The sequence below is a fragment of the Hypanus sabinus genome, chromosome 13, assembly GCF_030144855.1.
Source record: "Hypanus sabinus isolate sHypSab1 chromosome 13, sHypSab1.hap1, whole genome shotgun sequence".
In the NCBI taxonomy this organism is placed as follows: Eukaryota; Metazoa; Chordata; class Chondrichthyes; order Myliobatiformes; family Dasyatidae; genus Hypanus; species Hypanus sabinus.
The window spans coordinates 62,041,266-62,065,026 of NC_082718.1; the positions used below are offsets into that span (position 1 = coordinate 62,041,266).

A 23,761-nucleotide genomic window follows, 5' to 3' on the forward strand; every position below is an offset into this window, starting at 1 on the left:
TGTTTGTGTGTTATTAGCTTAGGCAGACTGTGTTTGTCTATTATTGTGACTTGGATGAAAATCTGACCACATTTTGAGTAATTAATGCAGAAAACCAGGTAATTGCAAAGGGTTCACAAACTTTTTCTTGCAACTGTATGGCTACAGGGCAAAATGTAGGCCTTTTGTTGTGCATGCTGATTGAAGACACCCAGTTAGAGTAAATCAGGGAGATATTTTGTCTTGCAAGCAAAAGACTTAGCAACTAAACTAAAAATTATTCAAACTTATTAGTCAGTTATGCTGCCACCAAGTCTGTCAACAGCTGTTTTATCATTAAATGGAGATAAAATTCCAAGTGTTTAAAGGTGAGCAACACACACAAAATACTGGAGGAACTCTTATGGAAAAGTACAGTCGACATTTTGGGCCAGAACATCGACTGCATTTTTTTCCATAGATGCTGCCTGGCCTGCTCTTTGCAACGTTCATTCATCCACTTTCTTGCAATGTCCAAACAACTTCAGTTAGAAAATGGCTTAGTGAGATTTGTAACTGGATGTGATCACCATTTAGAAGGCATATTCACGCATGCACACAGAACAAATCAGCAAAATGTTTATTTGGTATGTGATCAATAAAAACTTTGAAAAACCATTGTACTTTTAATCACATTAATAAAAAAGAAATCACATAAAAACGCTCAGTTCATAAGTAATCACTTAATGACCAAAGAAAAATCATTTCAAAAATGTCAAATAGCTTAATGGAGTTTATTATAAATTAGCCATGCTTTGACAGATGTGTAACAATTAACTATAAACAAAATAAGCAGTCGATAACTCAAATATTTGTTGACTCGACTGATCTTAGCAAGGGCTTTCTATAATATGGACCAATACAAACTGAATGCATCACAGATCTGGGTATGTGCTTCAAATCAAACTAATGCCGTTAGTAGCAGGACACTCAGTTCGATGGCTATGAAAAAATTAAAGCACAAGAACATTACAATGCTTAAATCTATATAACTCAAAATAAATGTTATGTTCTTTTGAATAAACTCTATAAATTTTTAACCTTATAAAGATGTTGGATTTACGTTGTAGGCTTGAACCTCCTGCGCCAGCACCAGCTTACTGATGTTGGCACAGTTTTCTGTTTTTGCATCATTGCTGTTGACATTTCATTGTGAAAGGGTGTGAAAGCACAACTTCTGAAACGTGGTTTCATTTTCCCTGCAGCTCACATAAGCCCGGGTGATTAACATCTGTTACTCTAGTTCACCCTTACTTTGTCCTCTTAACTCTTCCAGCTATTGCAACCCTCCTGATTTTCGAGCTGAAAACCTCCGTGTTAGATAAATTGCCTATAATACATTTTCGTAAAGGGAACAAAATCCAGGAAATAAATTGACCATAACTTTAAAGAGGAAGCAGATTGATATTTTATGTAAGGCTTCCATCAGCTTTGATCAAGGCATTAATAAACCACAGCAAAGGAAGTTTATGAACAGAAGGCTACCTGTCCTTCCACAGCCCATTTCATTCAAGTCAAATGTTGGTGGATCTACTCTTTAACTCTATACATTCTGTTATCAATGACTTTTGTGTGAAGCACTTCCAAAAGTTAGTGATTGGCATTGAGTGGTGATACTTTTACCATCGAAAAATAGCCAGGCCAATAACAGATTATTTAAGGACATATTTCCTACTGGTAAGTAATTGATAAAGCCAGATTATTCTTGCACTCAAGTATCTGGATATAGATGCCAGAACTTGGAAGAAAGTTGTGTCACCATTCTCAGAACTGGATGACACGTCTAGATTAAGGAACCAAAACTCCAGACTACAGAGTTGTCCATAAGATCATATGACATAAGAGCAGAATTAGGCCACTCAGCCCATCAAGTCTGCTCTGCCATTCCATCATGGCCGATCCCACTCAATCCCATACAGCTGCCTTCTCACCATACCCTTTGATGCCCTGACTGATCAAGCATCTTTTCTGAACTTTCATACAACAAATTAGAAAATTTCAAAGCATATACCATTAGACTCCAAGGTCATACTTCACCTTTCAATTTTTTGAATGTATAAATGCAGAAATCACCTGAAGACAGCAAGATGGTTTTCTCATGAAATCATTCTAACGGAAAATGTCTACAGATTTGAAAGGTATTAGCTGAATAACAAATTATCCTGTCCACACTATCAAATCACAACTCTTCTCAAGGCATAATAAATTATATGCAAAGACATATGTGTCATGTGTGTATTGTGTCATAAACCAGTTTTACATAGACTTCTCAATACATATAATATTTAAATCACAGTTGTACAATAAATAGCACCAAATTACTGTTATTTGTCTTTTATGACTGAAATGCCTTATTCAAAAATCTGTCAATCAAGAGCTCCAAGTTCATGCAACTGCTGCTTTTGATTGGTCTCGAGTTCTTCCAGCCGCCTGCGAATCAAACTCAGCTCCTTTTGATGCTGCTCTTCCTTAATATTGAAGAAAGGCCACAACATTTTTAAAGGGTAATCAATGTTTAAAAGCAGCAGTTAATAGTTTCCAAAGATTTTTTCAAACTTTTTTAAAATTATGCACGATATAATAATTTAAATGATAATCTCATTAAAATCAGTACTGAAAAATTACTCTTTCATTCATATTTCTACCTCAAAGCAATCAAAATGCCAAATTGACAACCAAGGACCTTTCTGGGATGCCTAATTTACCAATAATCATCTTAATGTTTACGGTAGGGTTCAACAGATCCTAGTTCACAAGGGCACAAAGGGAGTTGGTGCAAAGTTAAGTGATTTTTAGAATACATCTCACGATGTTCTGAACACATCATCAGTGATATAACCTGGGGTCATTGACGGTTTCAGGTCTTCTAATAACAGGCACCCTCATCCAGTTACACTGACTTAAAGATCATCTGCTATTCAAGGACTTAAACTCTATTGCAGTGTATTTCATATCATTTTACATTATCTGAAAGTGTTTTACAGCCAATGAAGAATTTTCTGAAGCCTTAACCCCATTATAATGTTGAAAATTAATTTTAGGTTAAATGATTTTATATTTTTGTTAAGTTATTAAAATAATTTATTTAAATTATTAAGAATCAATAAGAGGAGGAAAGTGTGCAGTGGGAATACTACGATCACACTGAACAACCACAAAGTACTCTTGTAGAACTGGCAAAATTGGTGATTAGTCTGAAATCCAAAAAATGCCCAGGACATGAAACTTGCATCTCAGGATTTTGAGAGAAGAGACACTGACACTGAGATAGAGACACTGGTTGTACAGGTTATCATCATCCAAAGAGTTATATAATCTAAAATGGTTCCTGGAAATTGGAAGGTAGCAAACATTATTCCACTGTGTAAGAAAGGAGGGAAAAATAAAACAGAGTGATAAGGAAGCCTGACATCAATAATTGTTGAAGAAATAGTCTTTACTGAGTGGAATTAGCTTCCAGTACAAGTGGTAGAGGCAGGTTTGGTATTGTCATTTAAAGCAAAATTGGATAGGTATATGGACAGGAAAGGAGTGGAGGGTTATGGACTGAGTGCGGGTCAGTGGGATTAGGTGAGAGTAAGCGTTTTGCACGGACTAGAAGGACCGAGATGGCCTGTTTCCGTGCTGTAATTGTTATATGGTTATATATGGTTACTGTGAAGTAAATGGTAACATGACACTTAGAAAGTAACAGGAGTGGGAAGAGTTAACGTGGATTTAGAAAAGAAAATCATGTTTAAGGTCAGAGGTTTTTTTGAAGTTGTGGTAAGTGGAACTAGTGGAAATGGACATCAATAAAGCCTTTATTGATGTGTTGAAGAGGAGATTGTTAAACACAATTTTTACAAAAAGGCGATGGGGTAATACATGAGCACGGACAGAAAACAATAGAAGTGAATCGGTAACATTGTCAGGCAGGGAAGGAGAGAGGGAAGATGTGAGTAATGGAGTGTGCCAAGGAGTCATGATGATGGTCCAGCTGTTTCCAATCTGTATCAATGATTACATGTGTTAATTGTAAATAATTCAAAACATGCTGAAGATACAAAGCTGGGTGGCACTATGGCTTGCGAAGGGGATGTAAATAGCTTCAAGGAATGTAAACTGTCTAAGTGAATAAACTGAGCAGATGACAGGTGGAATATACTGAGGAAAAATAGAGGAGTGGAGCACTAAAAGATGTTGGTGTATCAGTGGGACATGGGTGCCTCTGTACACAAATACACAGTGTATATGCAGGTACTAAATTACAAATTACAAAATTCTTATGGAGCTTGATAAGCTACATGCAAGAATAGTATTTCTCCAGTGGGATGTAGGGGTCACAGTCTCAATAAAATAGCTTAGCCATTCAGTTCCAAGATAAAGACAAACATCTTAATCCAGAGAGAAACTTTGGAATTCTGGAGAGAGAATCAATAGATTTTTGGATACAAATTAGAAGAATTGAGAGATATGGGCTTTGAATAGGAAAGTGGCTAACAAACAATAAGCTATGATTTTACTGTATGACAAAGAAGGTGTAAGGAGCTGAATACTCCAATTCTGCTCAATGCCCTTTAGTTCCAGTTGCTGCTAAAGGAACATTTGCATTTATAGTGCATACCTCACAAATACAGACACTTCACAACTGAGGAATAACACCTACAGTAAATTGTGACTATTATTGAATGGTGGAGCAGCTTAAGAACTAAATAACAAATATGACTTGTTGTGTAATTCCATTAAGAACTCCAAATACTACCTTCGTATCTTTTATAAAAATTAACCTCAGACTTAAATTTCACAACTGAACAAACATTACAAAACACTGGAAGATAGTCTTAAACTTCTACTGCCTTCTGCAGAAAACTGCAGAGAAAGCTGGGTTTAATTCTTGGAATACATCTCTTAAGTTACAGTAAAATAGTTTCTCTTCTACCTTCCTCTCAACATCTTGGAAACATTGACCTAATTATCACTTAACCATCTAAATTTCAAAAATTCAACTCTGCCTTTTATAGATTCTCCCATGATTTAACTTGAAGTCCACGTATTTCTGGTAATTTGACATTTTACTCATTCCAAGCCTAGTGTATCCTTCCTAAGCTAGTCAGTGTTCCATGTCTACTTCTAACATTTTAGTGATCCAGAGATAATCCCCCCATTCCATTTATCTTTTTAAATTATTCTCAGAACAGTCCACCATATTTTAACAATATGGTTGAACAATAAACTTGAACTCTAAGTTTCTTTGGACCTTCAATATTTCTAGCTTTACATGATTTCTGAAGTATTCTGTCTCCTTTAGATCCATATTGAAAGGGCTCATATTTGGAATTGAACAAAACCGCAACATAAAATTTTCAGTGGATTAAAAGCATTTACTGATTTCACTAAATTTTAGTACCTGAATGTTTCCGAAGGTTGTGTCATTGCTTTGCATCAAGGTAGGTGGTAGAAAATTGACCGAATTGCCCCGACTATTAGATGAAAAGTTTGCTCCCAAAATGAGACTTCGGAATTCATTGTGTCGTCGCTGTAAATCTTTTAACCTCTTCTGAAGTCTAGTATGATTTTCATAGGGAACATTTTGCCTAGAAAAAGAGACAATTCACGAGTTACATATAACACAGATCAGCACAACACAGGAACAGGCCCATAAGCCCACAACATCTATGCCAAAACTAATAGTGAATTAAACTAAATCTCTTCTGCCTGTTTGTAATCCATATCCCTCCATATTCATGCCTTGAACAGTCTCTTAAACACCACTAATGTAATGACCATCATAAACACCACAATCATTCAATAGTTACATCAAACAAATTACTGCCTCTTGCGCTTCTTTCATACTTACATTATACTGTCGGTACTGTGACTTGCTATGGTTACATGGAATTATGAAATTTAGCAGTTATTCTGATGGATATTATATTATTTTAAACTTCTGAGCATTATTTATTCCACTGATACTTTATGATTATTGAGGCATGCAGGGAGGACCTGAGCCAGGTTCTTTTATACAACATAAAAGCAGGTTTGGATAGGTTGTCTCAAGCCTGCTCTGCCAGATTGATGAGATTGTGGTCTATAATCTACATCAGTTTCATGTTCTTAACTTATCCATCCAGTCCTGGATTCCATAAAATTTCTGACTTATCTTTCAACTATACATATGATCTGGACATTCATTTAGGTGCTTTGAGTTGAGAATTCCAAAGATCTACAACCTCAAAGGTCCTCATTTGGGTGAGGATTTCCACCTCCTCCCCTTTTAATCCTAAATAAGAAGTTCCTTAGCCAGAGTCAAAGAAACTTCATTCTGGATCATTCAGCCAGGGCAAAAAGCATCTATCCCAACAAGTTCTCAAGAATTTGAATGCTTCAATCAGATTAATTATCATACTTATATTTTGAATTTGGAGATTATTCACTAAAACAGTAAAAAATTTAATCAAATCAAAATTTGGTGTAGCTACCCATTGCCTTTAAAACTGTATCAATCTTCTTAGCTACACTGTCGTGCAGTTTTATAGAAAAATCTATTCCAAGAAAAAGGTTAGAAAAAGGTTATTCCAAGCATCTTGGAGAACTTTCCACAGTTCTTCTGAAGATCTTGGCTGTCCTGCTTGCTTCTGTCTCTCAAGGTAATCCCAGACGGCCTCAATAATGTCGTGATCATGGCTCGGTGGAGGCCATAACATCTGTTGCAGAACTCCTTGTTCTTTTCGCTAGTTAGTTCTTCATAACCTTGGCTGTGTGTTCGGGGGGTCACTGTTCTCCTGCAGTATGAAGCTCGAACCCATCAGATGCCTCTCTGATGGTATTGCATGATGGATGAGAATCTGCTTGTACTTCTCACCATTGAGTATTCCATTAACTCTGACCAGATCACCAACTTCATTTGCAGATATGCAGCCCCAAATCTGCAGGGAACTTATGCTGCGCTTCACTGCTTTCTGCAGACATTCATCCAAGTAGCATTCTTCATCTCTTCCACAGACATTTTAAATTTTGACTTATTAGTCCGGAGCACTTGCTGCCATTGTTCAGCACTCCAGTTCCCACTTCTGAGGAATAGCTTTTTAACAGCAACTCTTCCGTGATTACCACTTCCGCCAAGAAAAGTCTCCAAACTGTTGAGGGGTGCAGTTGGATTTTAGTGGTTTCTGTCAGCTCAGAGCTGATAGCAAAGCTGGACTTCTGATGTAGCAGGAGTGTCAGTTTGATGCACCTGCATCTCTCATCTGCTGCACTCAGTTCCTCTTAAGTAGTTTATTAGTGCTTCTTCAGAAGAGCTTGGACAGCATGTCTTGAAACTCCTGTATGCCACAAAATTTCTGTTTGGGAGAGACCTCACAGATGCAGGATGACTTACTACTATGCTCAGTCTTGGCTTGGTGTAAGAATTGATGGTTTGAAGGTTAAACTGTTACATCTGCCAAACTCCCGCCTTTTGGCTTGGTTGTTTCCCAGTTTGACTCCTCCTACAGCCGTTTCTGTTTCAGCTAATCAGTTTAGTTCATTCAACTCATTACGTCATTGATTATTAGCACCTTTTTATCTTTGCTTAATTGTGCACGAGGTTATATACCTACAAAGCAATCAAGTTTTTATTTGAAAAGTGATCTACTACTTGTGCTACTATGTGCTATACTTTTTAACAAAATACAAAAAAAATCTCTATAATATTAAATGTTTTGAGAAATGATTGTTTGGACATCTAAAATTTGCTCTTTTCTACTGACACTAATGCAGAGGTCAAACAATAAAATTCTAAAAAAAAGCTTTACAATAAAAAGAATTCTAGGGTGCCTAAAACTTCTGCACAGTACTGTACTTCTCACAATTGGTTTCTGAAGTAATGAATTCTTCCCCTCCCACCACCCTGAACATATTGGGAAAACTGGAGTTTTATAGACTTTTTTATACTAAAATCAGGAGTTAGGCAACAAGATTTTTGATGAGTAAGAATATCAGAAAACTCTGGAGCTAAGGTGCACATCAGACAAGAACGTTGGAGCAGGTTTGGTATGCTGAGTGAGTTGCCGCATTCCTCTCAGAGGAATTATGTGGAATTAAATAACAGTAATAACAGATTCCCACTCACTTATATGTGCGATTCTCAATTTCCAGCTCTTCTTTTTTTGCTTCCAGCAGTTGTACCTTTTCCTGTAACCGTTTCTGCTTACTTTCATTCAATGTTTTCCTCTATCAAAACAGAAGCAGAGAAGACAGAATTTCTAATGGCAAGTCAGATTGCAATGAACTAATCTCAGTAAATTAAAGGAGGAGACCTTCTTCTGAGCTACAGCTGCACGCTGCAGTCGCTCTTTGGCCTGGCTGTACTTCTCCTCCATTTCTGCATTCCGACTCTGCAGCTTATGCCTCTCTTCCAACCACTCAGCATGCCTGTCATCCACCAGTCTGCAAAACAGAAGACAGGTGACCCAGCAGTCTTGGGGATTCTCAAGCAAAATTTGCAAAATCAATCTTTGAAGAACATCAACTGTATTAGAGAACTGATCTTATTGCTATCCTATTGGTAATAATATTTGAAATGCTTTATCTATGCATTGTGTAAGTTACTATGAGAGTTAGATTGAGGAGATAATATGGTCAGGAAATAACAAAGCTAACAAGAATAATCCTGCAAATCAAAGGGTTAATGTACAAGGAGTGTTTGATGAGCCTATATTCACAGGAGTTAGAAGAATAAGGGGGATCTCAATGAAATCGACCAAATATTGAAAGGCCTCGTGGATGTGAAGTGGATGTTTCCTATAGTGGGTGAATCTCGAACCAGAGGGCAAAGCCTGAGAATACAAGGATGTCCCTTTAGAACAGAGATGAGGAGGTATTTCTTTAGCCAGAGATTGGTGAATATCCACAGACAGATGTGGAAGCCAAATAATTGGGTATATTTAAAGTTGACATTGTTATTTTCTTGATTAGTAAGTGTATCAAAGGTTACAGGGAGAAGCAAGAGGATGAGGTTGAGAGGAATAATAAATCTGTCTTGATGGAATGGTGAAACAGATTCATTGGGCCAAATAGCCTAATTCTGCGCCTGTTTCTTATAGTCTATTCTGTCTACAATAACATTCCAAAGAATTAGAAGATTCAGAATAATTAAGATGTAGTCCTACTCCTATTGGCAAATATTAATCCTTCCAATATCATCCTAAAAGTCAGAATAATTTAGAAATCACAATAATTAAACAGTTCTAATCCAACTTAATGTAATGTGGGATAATAACTGAGTGAATGGTGGCAGTAAAGTAATTATTTTCTGTTTTAAGACACAGCCAGAACAAAATTTCTGGCACGAACTAAGATTACCCAGATTCTTGATTTCCACATTTACTACAAAGAAATGGGGAACTTATCAAGCGGAACAGCTAAAATGCTGCTACTAAAATTATTCTAACTGAAAAAGATGCAGTTACTTCTCAGCTTCCTGCTGTGCTCGTTCTGCTTTGCTTCTTCCATCTCGCACTTCCTCCTTTAAGCGATCAAGCATTTCTCGTAGCTTCCTATTGTTCTCCAGTAAATCGTTTTCCGACTGTGACACAGTGTTAAACTGGATCTGTAGTTCATTGATTTGCTTCAGTTGGGAGTTTGGGAGTGGTGACAGGAAAGCAAGGTCAAAATATGGAAAAGGAAAATCAAAATTTAGTTCCCATTGAAAGTCAGGTTTCGTTTTATGTGCATCTTGCCAATTCGTACACAGAGCTTGAAATTCAATTTCTTTATCTTACAATCATTGGAGTTTTTAAACCAACATAAGCAATACAAATAATTCTCAACATAAAGTTTACAATCTAGGTTAAAAAGTGCCATGAAAACTAGTCGGTGTGGGCTGCGGAGCGGGAGTAAGGAGTGCTCGTGATCGAAAGAATACTGGAGATCGGAGAATCAGAGATCAGCCGTTGTAGGTAGGCCGAGACCCTCGGACCTACCTGGAGAGTACCTGAGGAGGAAGGTAAAGCTGCGCAAGTGCGGGTGACGTCAGCGGCAAGCGCGGTCTTTAAAAAGCGGCCCACTTTCAGGAGCGGGCAGCGGAGTGCTGGGCTTTGGCTCAGCGGGCTTTGGTGCAAGAGGACTTCGGCAAGAAGAAATCAGTGAGCCTGAGTACGTGCTTTTCATTTATTCTGACTAATCTGGGATCAGGTAATGGGGAGACAGTTAGAGCAGTGGTGTGCTCCGGATGCAGTATGTGGGAGGTCAGGGTCAACACAGTTGTCCCTGATGACCACACCTGCAAAAGGTGCGTCCAGCTGCAGCTCCTATCAGACCGAGTTAGGGAATTGGAGCAGGAGCTGGATGAACTATGGATCATTCGGGAGGCAGAGGCAGAGATAGATAAGAGTTATCAGGAGGTAGTCACACCGAAAAGACAGGAGGTAGGCAAATGGGTGACAGTCAAGAGAGGCAGGGGGAGCAGACAGAGAGAGCAGAGCACCCCTGTGGCTGTTCCCATCAACAATAAGTATACCGTTTTGGATACTGTTGGTGGGGATGACCTACCAGGACCAAGCTGTAGTGTTCCTGTCTCTGGCACTGAGGTTGGACCCTCGACTAGGAAGGGGAGGAGGGAAGAGAAGAGAGCGGTATTGATAGGGGATTCTATAGTCAGGGGGGCGGATAGGAGATTTGTGGGGAAGATCGGGAGTCTCGGATAGTATGTTGCTTCCCTGGTGCCGGGGTCCGAGACATCTCAGATCAGGTGCAGGTTATTCTCGAGAGGGAGGGCAAGAATCCAGATGTTGTGGTCCATGTAGGGACCAATGACGTGGGTAGGATGAGTGAGGGGGTCCTGCGTAGGGAGTTCAGGGAGTTAGGTGCGAAGCTGAAGAGCAGGACCTCCAGGGTAACAATCTCAGGATTGCTACCTGTGTCACGTGTGAGTGAGGCAAGGAACAGAAAGATTATAAAGATTAATACGTGGCTGAGAGGATGGTGCAGGAGGGAGGGCTTCAGGTTTGTAGATAATTGGGCTTTGTTCCAGGGAAGGTGGGATCTGTTCCGAAGGGACGGTTTACACCTGAACTGGAGCGGTACTAACATTCTTGCAGGGAAGTTTGCTAGTGCTTCTTAGGGGGGGTTTAAACTAAATTTGCAGGGGGCGGGGATCCAGAATGTGAGAGAGGATAGCGAGCTGAAGAATAAAGGATAGGTGGGGACTACACGGTTCCGGAATATTAAGTGTGTAGTAGAGAAAGGTGAGGCGGAACAAGTGATAAGGAGGACATATGTACAGTGGGATGGTCTGACGTAACATGAAGTTAAATGTGTTGAAAGAATAAGTAAATTTAGGAAGGACAACAAAATTCTAGGGGCGTATAGCCCGATGGGAGTTCGGGGAGCTGGGTTAAGCACAATAGGCAGTGATTCAAACAGAGAGAGGAGAAATGGGCTAAAAATTCTATATCTGAATGCACGAAGTGTCAGAAATAAGGCGGATGAGCTTGAAGCCCAGGTGCGAATGGGTAACTATGATGTTGTTGGGATAATGGAGACATGGCTGCAGGGAGATCAGACCTGGGAAATGAATGTACAAGGGAGGGACAGAAATGTGGGCAGAGGGGGTGGGGTGGCCCTGTTGTTGAGGAATGAGATTCAGTCCTTTGCAAGGGGGGACATAGGGTCAGGAGAAGTAGAGTCTGTGTGGATAGAACTGAGGAACAGTAAGGGCAAAAGGACCCAAATGGGTGTTGTCTACAGGCCACCAAACAGTAGCATGGATATTGGGTGCAAGTTGAATAGGGAGTTAACATTGGCATGTGGCAAAGGTAATGTCGCAGTAGTTATGGGGGATTTCAACATGCAGGTGAACTGGGAGAATCAGGTTGGTGCTGGACCACAGGACAGGGAGTTTGTAGAGTGCCTACGGGATGCATTCTTGGAACAGCTTGTACGAGAGCCGACCAGGGACAAGACTATTCTGGATTTAGTGTTATGTAATGAACAGGATTTGATAAGCGATCTCACAGTAAAGGAGCCATTAGGAGGTAGTGATCATAATATGATAAGCTTTTATCTGCAATTTGAGAAGGATAAGGGCAGCTCGGAGGTGTCAGTGTTGCAGATGAACAGGGGAAACTATGGAGCCATGAGGGAGGAGCTGGCCAAAGTTGACTGGACGGATAGCCTAGCAGAAAAGACAGTGGAACAGCAATGGCAGGTATTCTTGGGAATAATGCACAAGGTGCAAAATCAGTTCATCCCCCGGAGAAGGAAGGATTCAAAGGGGGGAAAGGGGCCACAGTGGTTGACAAAGGAAGTCAGAGATTGCATAGCATTAAAAAAAAGGAAGTATGACAAGGCTAAGGTGAGTGGGAGGACAGATGATTGGGAAGTTTTTAAGGAACAACAGAACTTAACTAAAAAGGCAATACGGGGAGAAAAAATGAGGTAAGAACGCAAGCTAGCCAGGAATATAAAGGAAGATAGCAAAAGCTTTTTTAGGTATGTGAAGAGAAAGAAGATAGTTAAGAACAATGTTGGGCCCTTGAAGAATGAATTGGGTGAAATTGTTATGGGAAACAGAGAAATGGCAGAAGAATTTAATGAGTACTTTAGATCTGTTTTCACTAAGGAAGACACAAGCAATCTCCCAGATGTATGGATGGGCCAAGGACATAGGGTAACAGAGGAAATGAAACAGATTGACATTAGGAAAGAAATGGTGACGAGAAGACTGATGGGACTGAAGGCTGACAAATCCCCAAGTCCAGATGGTCTGCATCCTAGGGTACTAAAGGAGGTGGCCCTGGAAATTGCGGATGCATTGGTAATCATTTTCCAATGTTCCTTAGATTCAGGATCAGTTCCTGAGGATTGGAGAATGGCTAATGTTATCCCACTTTTTAAGAAAGGAGGGAGGGAGAAAACACAGAACTACTGACCTGTCAGCCTGACATCGGTCGTGGGGAAGATGCTAGAGTCCATTATTAAGGATGAAATAGTGGCATATCTAGATAGCAGTGATAGGATTGGGCCGAGCCAGCATGGATTTACCAAGGGTAAATCATGCTTGCCTAATCTGTGAATGGGTGTTTCTCGGAATGGCAGGTGGTGACTAGTGGGGTGCCACAGGGCTCGGTATTGAGACCACAGCTGTTTACGATTTACGTCAACGATTTAGATGAAGGCATTGAGAATAACATCAGCAAATTTGCTGATGATACTAAGCTGGGTGGCAGTGTGACATGTGATGAGGATGTTAGGAGAATTCAGGGTAACTTGGATAGGCTGGGTGAGTGGGCAGATACTTGGCAGATGACGTTTAATGTGAATAAGTGTGAGGTTATCCACTTTGGGAGTAAGAACAGGAAGGCAGATTATTATCTGAACAGTGTAGAGTTAGGTAAGGGAGAAATACAAAGAGATCTAGGAGTCCTTGTTCATCAGTCACTGAAGGTGAATGAGCAAGTGCAGCAGGCAGTGAAAAAGGCTAATGGAATGTTGGCCTTTATTACAAAGGGAATTGAGTACAAGAGCAAGGAAATCCTCTTGCGTTTGTACAGAGCCCTGGTGAGACCATACCTGGAGTATTGTGTACAGTTTTGGTCTCCAGGGTTAAGGAAGGACATCCTGGCTGTAGAGGAAGTGCAGTGTAGGTTCACGAGGTGAATTCCTGGGATGTCTGGACTGTCTTACGCAGAGAGGTTAGAGAGACTGGGCTTGTACACACTGGAATTAAGGAGATTGAGAGGGGATCTGATTGAAACATATAAGATTATTAAGGGATTGGACAAGATAGAGGCAGGAAATATGTTCCAGATGCTGGGAGAGTCTAGTACCAGAGGGCATGGTTTGAGAATAAGGGGTGGGTCATTTAGGATACAGTTAAGGAAAAACTTCTTCTCCCAGAGAGTTGTGGGGGTGTGGAATCCACTGCCTTGGAAGGTAGTGGAGGCCAATTCTCTGGATGCTTTCAAGAAGGAGCTAGATAGGTATCTTATGGATAGGGGAATCAAGGGATATGGGGACAAGGCAGGAACCGGGTATTGATAGTAGATGATCAGCCATGATCTCAAAATGGCGGTGCAGGCTCGAAGGGCTGAATGGTCTACTTCTGCACCTATTGTCTATTGAAATCAGCATTATTGTAACTGAAAAATAAACGATTGTTCAAAGTAGTTTAAATGCTCTGAGAATTTTGTATTATAGTAGCTCAAAAGTAGGTTATATCATAATTTATATCAGCTTTTTTCCCATAATTTCTAAAGAGAATGGAAATATCCACGATACTTTAAAAATACAATCACAAGGGAATTTTTGGGGACAAATAGAATTTGGAGACATTTAGAGGAATTTAGTTTGCTGCAAAAGTATAGTAGATGCATTGTAGTGCAATGCACAGCTCTCCGATTACAAGAGAATGCTTTCAAAAAACAGGTAATAAGTTACCTGAATTAGTTCATCACTGTCATTCTTTTCTTTCTCAAGTTCACTGATCCGATGTATGTGTTGTTGAAGTTTCGACCTGAAGCACGAAGTAATAGCAAACAGGCATCAAAATTTACAATCTGCTGGTCCTTTCTGTACAAGTCCAGTAAACAAAAACACAGTGAATCACATTGCTGAAGTTTACTCCTGCCTGTCTCTTCACTTCTCTAGAACCTTCTACCTCTGAACTTTTCATTTTGTTCCACCATTCCCAGCTCAGTTTTAAATTTTTTCCCCAAATTTGGCAATCTACATCCCATGCCAAGTCTCTCACTCACAAACTGCTTTCATCCCTCAGCTTCTCCAACATATATTTTCTCATCTTTAGAATTCAGCTTCTATTTCATCTTATTGCACTCTTTCCAAAGGTTACTAACACCCTCAATCAGCCCCTCCATACAAATTTGCCTATGATTTGACACGGCTATCTCATGAGAACATAAGGACTCTTTCTCTATACCAATTACAAATAAGGCCTTCATAATAATTTCCTTGCATTCCTTCCCCCACAAGTTCTAAGCCTGCTTTTCCTTCTGTGACTGTACTTGAAGGAAGTTCTGTACCCCAAGTCACTTACAACACCATTTGCAAATTCCCGGTTCTCCAAGGAATGCTATTCTAGGAAAATGTGCATTTTTAGGCTGGGTCAAAAATAGGTGTTTAGTGATAAACATTTAATATAGGGAAGATATTATTCAGCTTTGACATTTCCCCCAACAACTTAAAAAACTGTAATCTGTTATAAAATGGGTGAGGCATTTTCAGACATCAGTGAGACCTGTGGAAAATAAAAGATGTATTTCAAACTTTGGTGCTCCAGTTCAAACCTGAGATTCAAGATCTCCCTCTTGGCTGCCTCCTCTTCTAAATGCACAGCATGTATTTTTTCTCCCAGGTGTTCCTTTTCAGCCTGCCATGTTATATCCTGTTCAGCCTTTAGTCTCTCCAGGTCAGCAACTTTATTTTCCAGTTCCAATCTTTGAATAAAGAAATATTTCAATTAATTACTTCTCAATAAGGAAAAACTTACAAGACGACCAGTGTTCAAGTAAAGACCTCATGGATGAAATTTGACATAGGTGAGAAAAAAATAAACAATATCACTTTGTTCCATTGACACTGGATTCCACTGATCTCAATGAAAGTATTGGGCATAAGAAGTAATGCAAGCAGCAAATGCCATTACATCACATTACATTGGTGGATACCTTAAAGTAACTTCATCCCTTCTCTCTCTCTCTTTAGGGTGATGACTAGTGAAGATTGTTTAGAAAAATTAGCTCAATGTGATTTTTTTAAAATTCTGTTGAAGAAATAATAAGATGCATTTGTATAGTATCACAAGGTGTCTCCAAGCTCTTTTTCTCCAACGGGTGACTTTAAAACTATGGTTACTTTTATTGAAAAGGCAAACTTAGTTATACATACAAATAACTATAATATCCTTTTTTGTTGGCTGGAGCACCATGATCTATGCTCAAAATCTCAAAAATAAAAATCTACTTTTAGAAATGCTGCAATATCTCAGTACTATACTTCAAGCCACCATCAAGTTCACTATCTTTTCGTTCTATTCTGGAGTCAAGAAAGCTCACCAACACCTCTACTTTATGAGGGGGTTGAAGAGAGATGGATGAAGAGTTTCCTAATGGCAGAACGTGAATTCATGATTGGTTTCATTACTTCTCACCAATTAAAATATTGAGCAAGATTGAAATTGACGAGGACATTTTTTCTGCAGTGACTGGGTCTCTGGCATTGTGGCTCAGAAGAACAGAGGAGGAATGCAGTGGTGATAAGAGATTCCATCATTAGAGAAGTAGATAGGAGAGTCTGGACTCAATAGCGAGACCCAAATGGTATATTGCCCACCAGGTGCCAGGGTCAGGGACATTTCAGATTGTGTCCGTGTTATCCTAAAGGGGGAGGATGGACAGCCAGACGTCTTGGTACATATTGGTACCAAGACAGGAGGTCCGATAGAGAGAATTGAGAGAGCTAGCTAGAAAGCTGAAAAGTAGGACCTCCAGGGTAATAATCTTTGGATTGTTGCTTGTGCCACACATCAGTAAGAGCAAGAACAGAATGATTTAGCAGATTTCCTTTTTTAAACCAGCAGAGCCACTCCTCCTCCTCTGACTACCTGCCTGTCCTTTTTTAACAGGTTGTGTATTCCTGGATATTAAGCTCCCAACTACAATCGTCTTTCAGCCATGAATCTGTCATACTCACAATGTCTAACAGAGCTATAAGATCATCTACTATTTTTCATATACTGTGTGCATTCCAATATAACACCTTCAGTCCTGTATTTGTGACCCTTTTTCAATATTGCATCCCTTTTACACTGCAACCCATCCCACTCACTGCAGCTTTGCTCCATCACCTGCCTGTCCTCCTTGACTGGTTCACGATACACTACCTCTGCTTGTCAACCAACATCCCTATCCTCAGGCCTATCACTCCAGTTCCCATTCCCCTACCAAATTAGTTTAAACCCTCCCCAAAAGCTCTAGCAAACCTGCCCACAAGGATATTGGACCCCTTTGGGTTCAGGTGTAGCCCGTCACAAACCTTCCCCAGAAGAGATTTCAATGATCCATAGATCCAAAACCTAGCTCCCTGCACCAGTTCCTCAGCCACACGTTCAAATCACATCTTTAGAAAGAGGTGACATAGAATTGGAAGATGTAGATTCCTCGTGGATGGAGTTAAGGAAATGCAAGGGCAAGAAGACCCGGATGGGTGTTATTTATAGGTTTCCAAACAGTAGCCAGGATGTGGTCTACAAATTACAGCAGGAGATAGAAAAAGCATGTGAAAAAGGCAATGTTATATTAGTCATGGGTAATTTAAATACACATATAAATTGGGAAAATTAAGCTGATGCTGAATCCCAAGAGAGAGAATTTGTGGGATGTCTCCAAGATGGCTTTTTGGAGCACCTTGTGGTTGAGTCCACTAGGGGCATCAGCAATTCTGAACTGGGTGTTGTGAAATGAACAGGATATGATTAGGGAATTTAAGGTAATGGAGCTCTTAGGAAACAGCGATCATAATATGACAGAATTTACCCTGCAATTTGAGAGGGAGAAGCTGAAGTCAGGTGTATCAGAATTACAATGGAGTAAAGGGAATTACAGAGGCAGGAGAGGAGTGGCCAAAGTAGATTGGAAGGGGACACTAGCAGGGATGATGGCAGACCAGCAAAGGTGGGAGTTTCTGGAAGCAATTCAGAAGGCACAGGATGGATACATCCCTAAGAAGAGGAAGTATTCTAAAGGCAGGATGGCACAAATACGACTGGCAAAGGAAGACAAGGCCAACATAAAAGCAAAAGAGAGAGTCTACAATAGAGCAAGAATTAGTGGGAAGTTACAGGATTGGGAAACCTTTAACAAACAACAGAAGGAAACAAAAAAAAACACCATGTTGGAGGTGGGATAAATGAAATATGAGGTCAATAATATTGAAAATGATACCAAAACTTTTTCAGATATATAAAGAATAAAACAGAGGCAATCATAGATATTGGACTACAGGAAAATGATGCTGGTGAGATAGCAATGGGGTACAAAAAAAATAGCAGATGAACTGAATAAATATTTTGCATCAGTCTTTACTGTAGAAGATACTAGTAGTGTGCCAGAACTTTGCGAGTGTCAAGGGGCAGAAGTGAGTGTAGTTGCTGTTACTAGGGAGATGGTGCTTAGGAAACAAAGTTCTGAAGGTAGATAAGTAATCTGGAATTGATGGACTATATCCCAGGGTTCTAAAAGTTAAAGGTAGCTGAAAAGATTGTGAAGGCATTAGCAATGATCTTTCAAGAGTCATTAGAGATTCTGGTATGGTTCTGGAGGACTGAAAGATTGCTTGTTACTCCACTCTTCAAGAGGGGAGGGAGGCAGGAGAAAGGGAATTTTAAGCCAGTTAGCCTGACCTCAGTGGTTGGGAAGACGTTGAAGTTCATTGTTAGGATGTGGTTTTGGGATACTTGGGAGGCACATGACAAAATAGGCTAAAGTAAGCATGGTTTCTTTATGGGCAAACAGCCTGGCAGATCTGTTGGAATTCTTTGAAGAAATAACAAGCAGGATAGACAAAGAAAAACTGGTGGATGCAGTGTACTTGTATTTTCAGAAGGCCTTTGACAACATACCACACTATACCTCTAAGTATACCTCTAAGGTATTTTCCTCTACCACCATACCAGGCAGCCCATTCCAGGCATCCACAACTCTGAGTAAAAAAAAAACTTACCCCTCATATCTCACCTTCAATGCATGCCCTCTAGGATATTAGACATTTCAATCCTGGGAAACAGATAATATCTGTCCATTCTATCTATGTCTCTAATAATCTTGTAAACCTCTATTAGATCTCCCCTCAGCCTCCAGCACTCCAGAATGAAAAAAACAGGTTATTCTGATTCAGCTTCTTGTGATAACACGTGCCCTCTGAACCAGGCAGCATCCTGGTAAACCTCTTCTGCACCCCCGCTACGTCTCAACAGCCTTCCCACAGTGGTGTGACTAGGAAAGTTACATGCGACTAACTACTGTAAGACAAGACAATATTGCTTATAAACACAGATTTGACAAAGGAGACAAAGTTGATGAAAAAGTGAGGCTAGATTTCAGTGGTATCTAATGTATAAGGGTAGAAAGAATTGGTAACCAATACTGTACTGAATTTTTTTTTTCTTCTAAAAGTTTCTAGAAGAATACAAACTTTTCATCTTGTAGTGCTGCAAGTTTCTGGAAATCATCTTCTTTAGCAGCCTGAACTTTCCGGATCAGCTCTCTTTCTTTTTCTGCCATAAGCTCTTTGTGCCTTTCAATGTTGGCCCTCAGAATTTCATTATCTGACTGCAAACCTATTGGTCAAAAAATAAAAATGAATTTAATTTTAGTTTATTTTTTGATACAGCACAGTAACAGGTCACTCTGGCCCAACAAACCCATGTTGACCAATTACACCCATGAACCTATTAACTTATATATATTTGGAGTGTGGGAGGAAACCTACACAGTCATGGTGAGAAGGTACAAACTCCTTACAAACAGCCACAGAACTGAAATTGGATTGCTGGTGGTGTAATGGCAGTATTGTAATCACTACGCTATCGTAAACATCATTCATAAGTTCAGCAGTCAAAGAGCAGCTTAAAAAAGAAGTGAAAAGCTACACAGAGGACAGCAATTTACCTGAGTAGCTGAATATGCAGATGCAACTCTATGCTTTTCAATTTTAGCCTAGAGTCACATTTCTCTGAACCTTGTTTGCATTTTCATGAACAACTAAGTGATACAAGTCAGAATTCAGGTTCTTTATAATACCCCCAAATAGCTTTGAAAATGGCACAACAGATAGATAGGGTCATAAAGAGAGAATTTTTGCACATTTGCATTCATAAATCTAAGTACTGAGTACAGGAGTTGGGATGCTGGAGTTGTACAAGATGGTGGTGAGGTCTAATTTGGAGTACTGTGTGCAGTTCTGGTCACCTACCCACAAGAAAGATATCAATAAGTTTGAAAAAGTACAGAGAAAATATACAAGGATGTTGCCAGGACTCGAGGACCTGAATTATAGGGAAAGGCTGAATAGATTAGGACTTTATTCCCTGGAGCATTGGACAATGAGGGGAGATCTGATAGACCTGTACAAAATTACAAGGAGCTAAAAATAGGGTAAATACAAGCAGGTTTTTTCCCACTAAGGTTTTTTCCACTAAGGTTTCCACTAGAGGACATAGGTGAAAGGTGAAACATTTAAGGGGAACTTATTTAATTTGCGGGTGATGGGAGTGCGGACTGAGCTGCAACCAGTCCTGATAAAGGGTCTCAGACCAAAACGTTGACCATTTACTCTTCCACAGATGCTGCCTGGCCTGTTGAGTCCTCCAGCATTTTGTGAGTGTGCCAGCACAACTGGGTTTGATTTCATCTTTTAAGTAGTTTGGATAAGTACATGGATGCAAGAGGTATGGAGAGCTAAGGTCTAGTTGCAGGTAGATGGGATTGGACAGAATAATAGTTTGGCATGGACTAGATGAGCCAGATTTTGTGCTATAGTGCTCTATAACTCAAATGACTAAAAGGAAGTCCATAGCAATATATTAAACAGAATTTTGCAAGGATACCATCCAATTGGCTTTGCATGTTATCTCTTTCTCTTTCAATTTCTCCTTTGGCTTTTGCTGCTTCTAGTTTGATGTTTGTAACTTCCAGCTTATGGGAATGTTTGCATTCTTCTAGCTGTAACGATAAGAAAATAATTTAGGATTACCAACCTTCCTTTTTAAACTGGAACTATTGTAATCTCAGATAGGACGCAAATCATTCAGTATTAGCAAAACAACCAAACTACAATTTAGTAGAGCAAATATAGGTCAGTTATCATTTACAGTACATTGTGGAACTAAGCCTAGCAAATACCAAACATACAACTTAACTGGCTTGCATCTTTTCATGGCAGGATTGGTTTCAATACTACTCTGACCTTTGCAATGCAAAAACAAGAAAATAGGCATGAGGCAGTTGTTGCATTATAAATTAGTGATACTGGATCAGAGAAAGAAAGCTGAAGAACAAAGGGAATTGCAATTTCTATTAACTTGCTTTACTATATCTCTTTTTAAGAACATACATCAAAATTTAGTCCCCTGGGATTAAATACGCCACACAGATCAATTCTTCAAGCTTTGAACTCATACAAAACAATTGCGGAACTTCCTAAGGAATACAAATGGATGCAACATAGAAGATGCAAATAGACTCTGTGGCAATATTTGATCTGAAGCATTTATTTCTAGCCAATCCCATTAATGTACAAGAAAAATAAGAGTGATCTTTATTATCTTTAAAATATAAAAGTGTGAGGGGTGATTGAAGGTAGAAGGAGTCAATTTTAGAAAACCTAGCACATTTATTTTTCACCATAGTCCCCTCCTACATTTACACACTTAGTCCAGCGGTCGTGGAGCATACGGATCTTGGACCTCCAGAAAGTGTCCACAGCAGGGGTGATTGATAAGTCTGTGGCTTAAGATAAAAGGAGATGAGGTATACAGCTCTCTTTACATGTACGTGCAGTTCAACTCTTTGTGATTATGCACAAAGTTTGAAGTTAATAACTTCTACCTTAGGCCACAAACTTATCAATCACCCCGATGAGTTATTAATTCATAGGACGGGACTATGTTGAAAAATAAATGTGCTAGGTTTTCTAAAATTGACTCCGTCTATCTTAGGCCATGAACTTATCAATCACCCCTCGTAACTTAGCACAAATATTTAAATATTCCAGGGAATCTAGTGCAGGCATCCTTTCTTTGACTCACTTTGATAGACAAAGCATTAACCTCTCGCTCAGATTTGTGCAACTTGCTAGTCAACTGGGTGTTCTGTTCAAGGAGCTGCTGCAGTTCCTTCTCCAGGCGCTCCAGATGCAGTTTAAGTGATTGCTTCTCTGCCTGTGAACAAGAAAAGAGCCGTAAATTGTACATAGTAACAACTTACATAGAGCTTTCGCTCAACATCCAGTGAACAGTACTTAATGTAGATCAGCTCCTTCTTGCACATTAAGTGAATGCTCCACTCTTTACTTATGCCAGCATAAGTTTTTCAACAGCAACAACAGAACTACATTTCATAATTTAAATTCTTTTTGTCCCAAAACCTTAGCTATGACTGAAGACAAAATAATATTTGAGAATTTTGGCAAGAGTCAAATATTTTTCACATAATAGTGAATCTAGATATTAAAGGAGCAGCTACGAGCAATGAAGGCTTATCTGCATGGGCTTTTGGATCCATTTTACCTTGTCCCCAACTAGGCAAAAATCCCATTTAAATCCAAGTGCATATTCATCCCTGAAGCTAATTATCCTATTGCTTTAGGATTCTTTGCAGACTAAGTTGTACAATTAACTGTGATTCCAAACCACAAGAAAGTGGCACGCTGAAAGGCAAACACGAGGAAATCCGCAGATGCTGGAAATTCAAGCAACACACACAAAATGCTGGTGGAACACAGGAGGCCAGGCAGCATCTATAGGGAGAAGCACTGTCAACGTTTCAGGCCGAGACCCTTCGTCAGGAATGGGGGGGAAGAGAGGGCCGAAGCCCAGTAATAGAGATGGGGAGGGGGCAGGGCCTAGAGCCCTCCTCTATTACTGGGCTTTTGCCCTCTCTTCCCCCCCCCCCCCCCCATTCCTGACGAAGGGTCTCGGCCCGAAACTCTGGCTACTCTTTTCTCACGGATGCTGCCTGACCTGCTGAGTTCTTCCAGCGTTGTGTACGTATTCTTTGATCCACAACATCTGCAGTTGTATTTTTGTGTCCCTATAGATGCTGCCTGGCCTGCTGTGTTCCACCAGCATTTTGTGTGTGTGGCATGCTGAAAGGTTAGTTTGTGCAAAGAATGGGAACAGACCCAAGGCAGGCAATTTAGCATGTTCCTTTTGTCATTCATAAGCTCGAAGACAAACCTCCACATTCAAACACTGAATTAGCTAAGGGCAGTAAAGCCTCGTATAAACAGGTAGATGGCTCAGGTATAAATGGATGCATGTATGTGGCCACATTGTTGCTAGCTTCAGGAGAAACTTATAAATACTAATAGAGAAACTATTACTGCACAAGGACTGCGACCTTCTTTTCCTCTAATGATTCATGTACTGAACGTTTAGCAGTGCAATAAACAGACAGAAGTGACAAGCCTATGATGGAGTCAGAAGTATCCAAAGTAACAAACAGGTGTATGTACAGTAGTTCACAAAGTCATTCGCAGTGTCTTCCACTACTGAATTTCAAACTATTTTTAGAATTTCTTCTGATGATTCTGTGGAAACATATGTACATATTTTAAGGTCCTAATGTGTAACAAAGGATGAATGCAAAGAGGTTCACGTCGTCTGCTGGGAGCCAGATCAGAGGTATTCAAGTCTGGAGATTAAGAACGCTGCAATGGGTACAGGTGTGATCCCTGGAAAGTAATCTCTTAGTCAAAGTGGAGATTCCAGACTAGACTGGAATCAATGAGGGATGCTCGACAACTGTGGCAGGGTTTGAATGCCTTAACCTCCAACAAAGTTAAATCTTGTGACATAGGGGACAGCAGAGTTTCACTGCCAGATGAGCCCCATGCCTTCTATGCTCACTTTGACTACCAATACATGAAGGAACAATCGCACACCCCCATCTGAAGATGATTTGCGGGCTGCTTTCAAGAGAGTGAATCCAAGAAAAGCATCTAGTCTGGGCGGAGTACCTGGCCGAGTACTGAAGACCTGTGCTGA

General features: G+C 39.9%; 1 protein-coding gene across 4 annotated transcripts in view; it reads right to left on the reverse strand.

Moving 5' to 3' along the window:
• Positions 1-587: 587 nt before the first annotated feature.
• cep83 (centrosomal protein 83) overlaps positions 588-23,761 on the reverse strand; it is a 67,885-nt gene continuing 44,711 nt past the window's right edge. For all 4 annotated transcript variants that reach the window (XM_059987754.1, XM_059987755.1, XM_059987758.1 and 1 more), the window contains 10 exons: positions 21,803-21,934; positions 20,603-20,717; positions 19,189-19,333; positions 15,285-15,434; positions 14,419-14,494; positions 9,450-9,607; positions 8,298-8,427; positions 8,111-8,211; positions 5,408-5,594; positions 588-2,486 (listed from right to left, as the gene is read on the reverse strand). In XM_059987754.1, the coding sequence (XP_059843737.1) occupies positions 2,385-2,486; positions 5,408-5,594; positions 8,111-8,211; positions 8,298-8,427; positions 9,450-9,607; positions 14,419-14,494; positions 15,285-15,434; positions 19,189-19,333; positions 20,603-20,717; positions 21,803-21,934 (1,296 nt within the window). In that variant the 3' untranslated portion in view covers positions 588-2,384. The remainder of the gene's footprint in view (positions 2,487-5,407; positions 5,595-8,110; positions 8,212-8,297; positions 8,428-9,449; positions 9,608-14,418; positions 14,495-15,284; positions 15,435-19,188; positions 19,334-20,602; positions 20,718-21,802; positions 21,935-23,761) is intronic.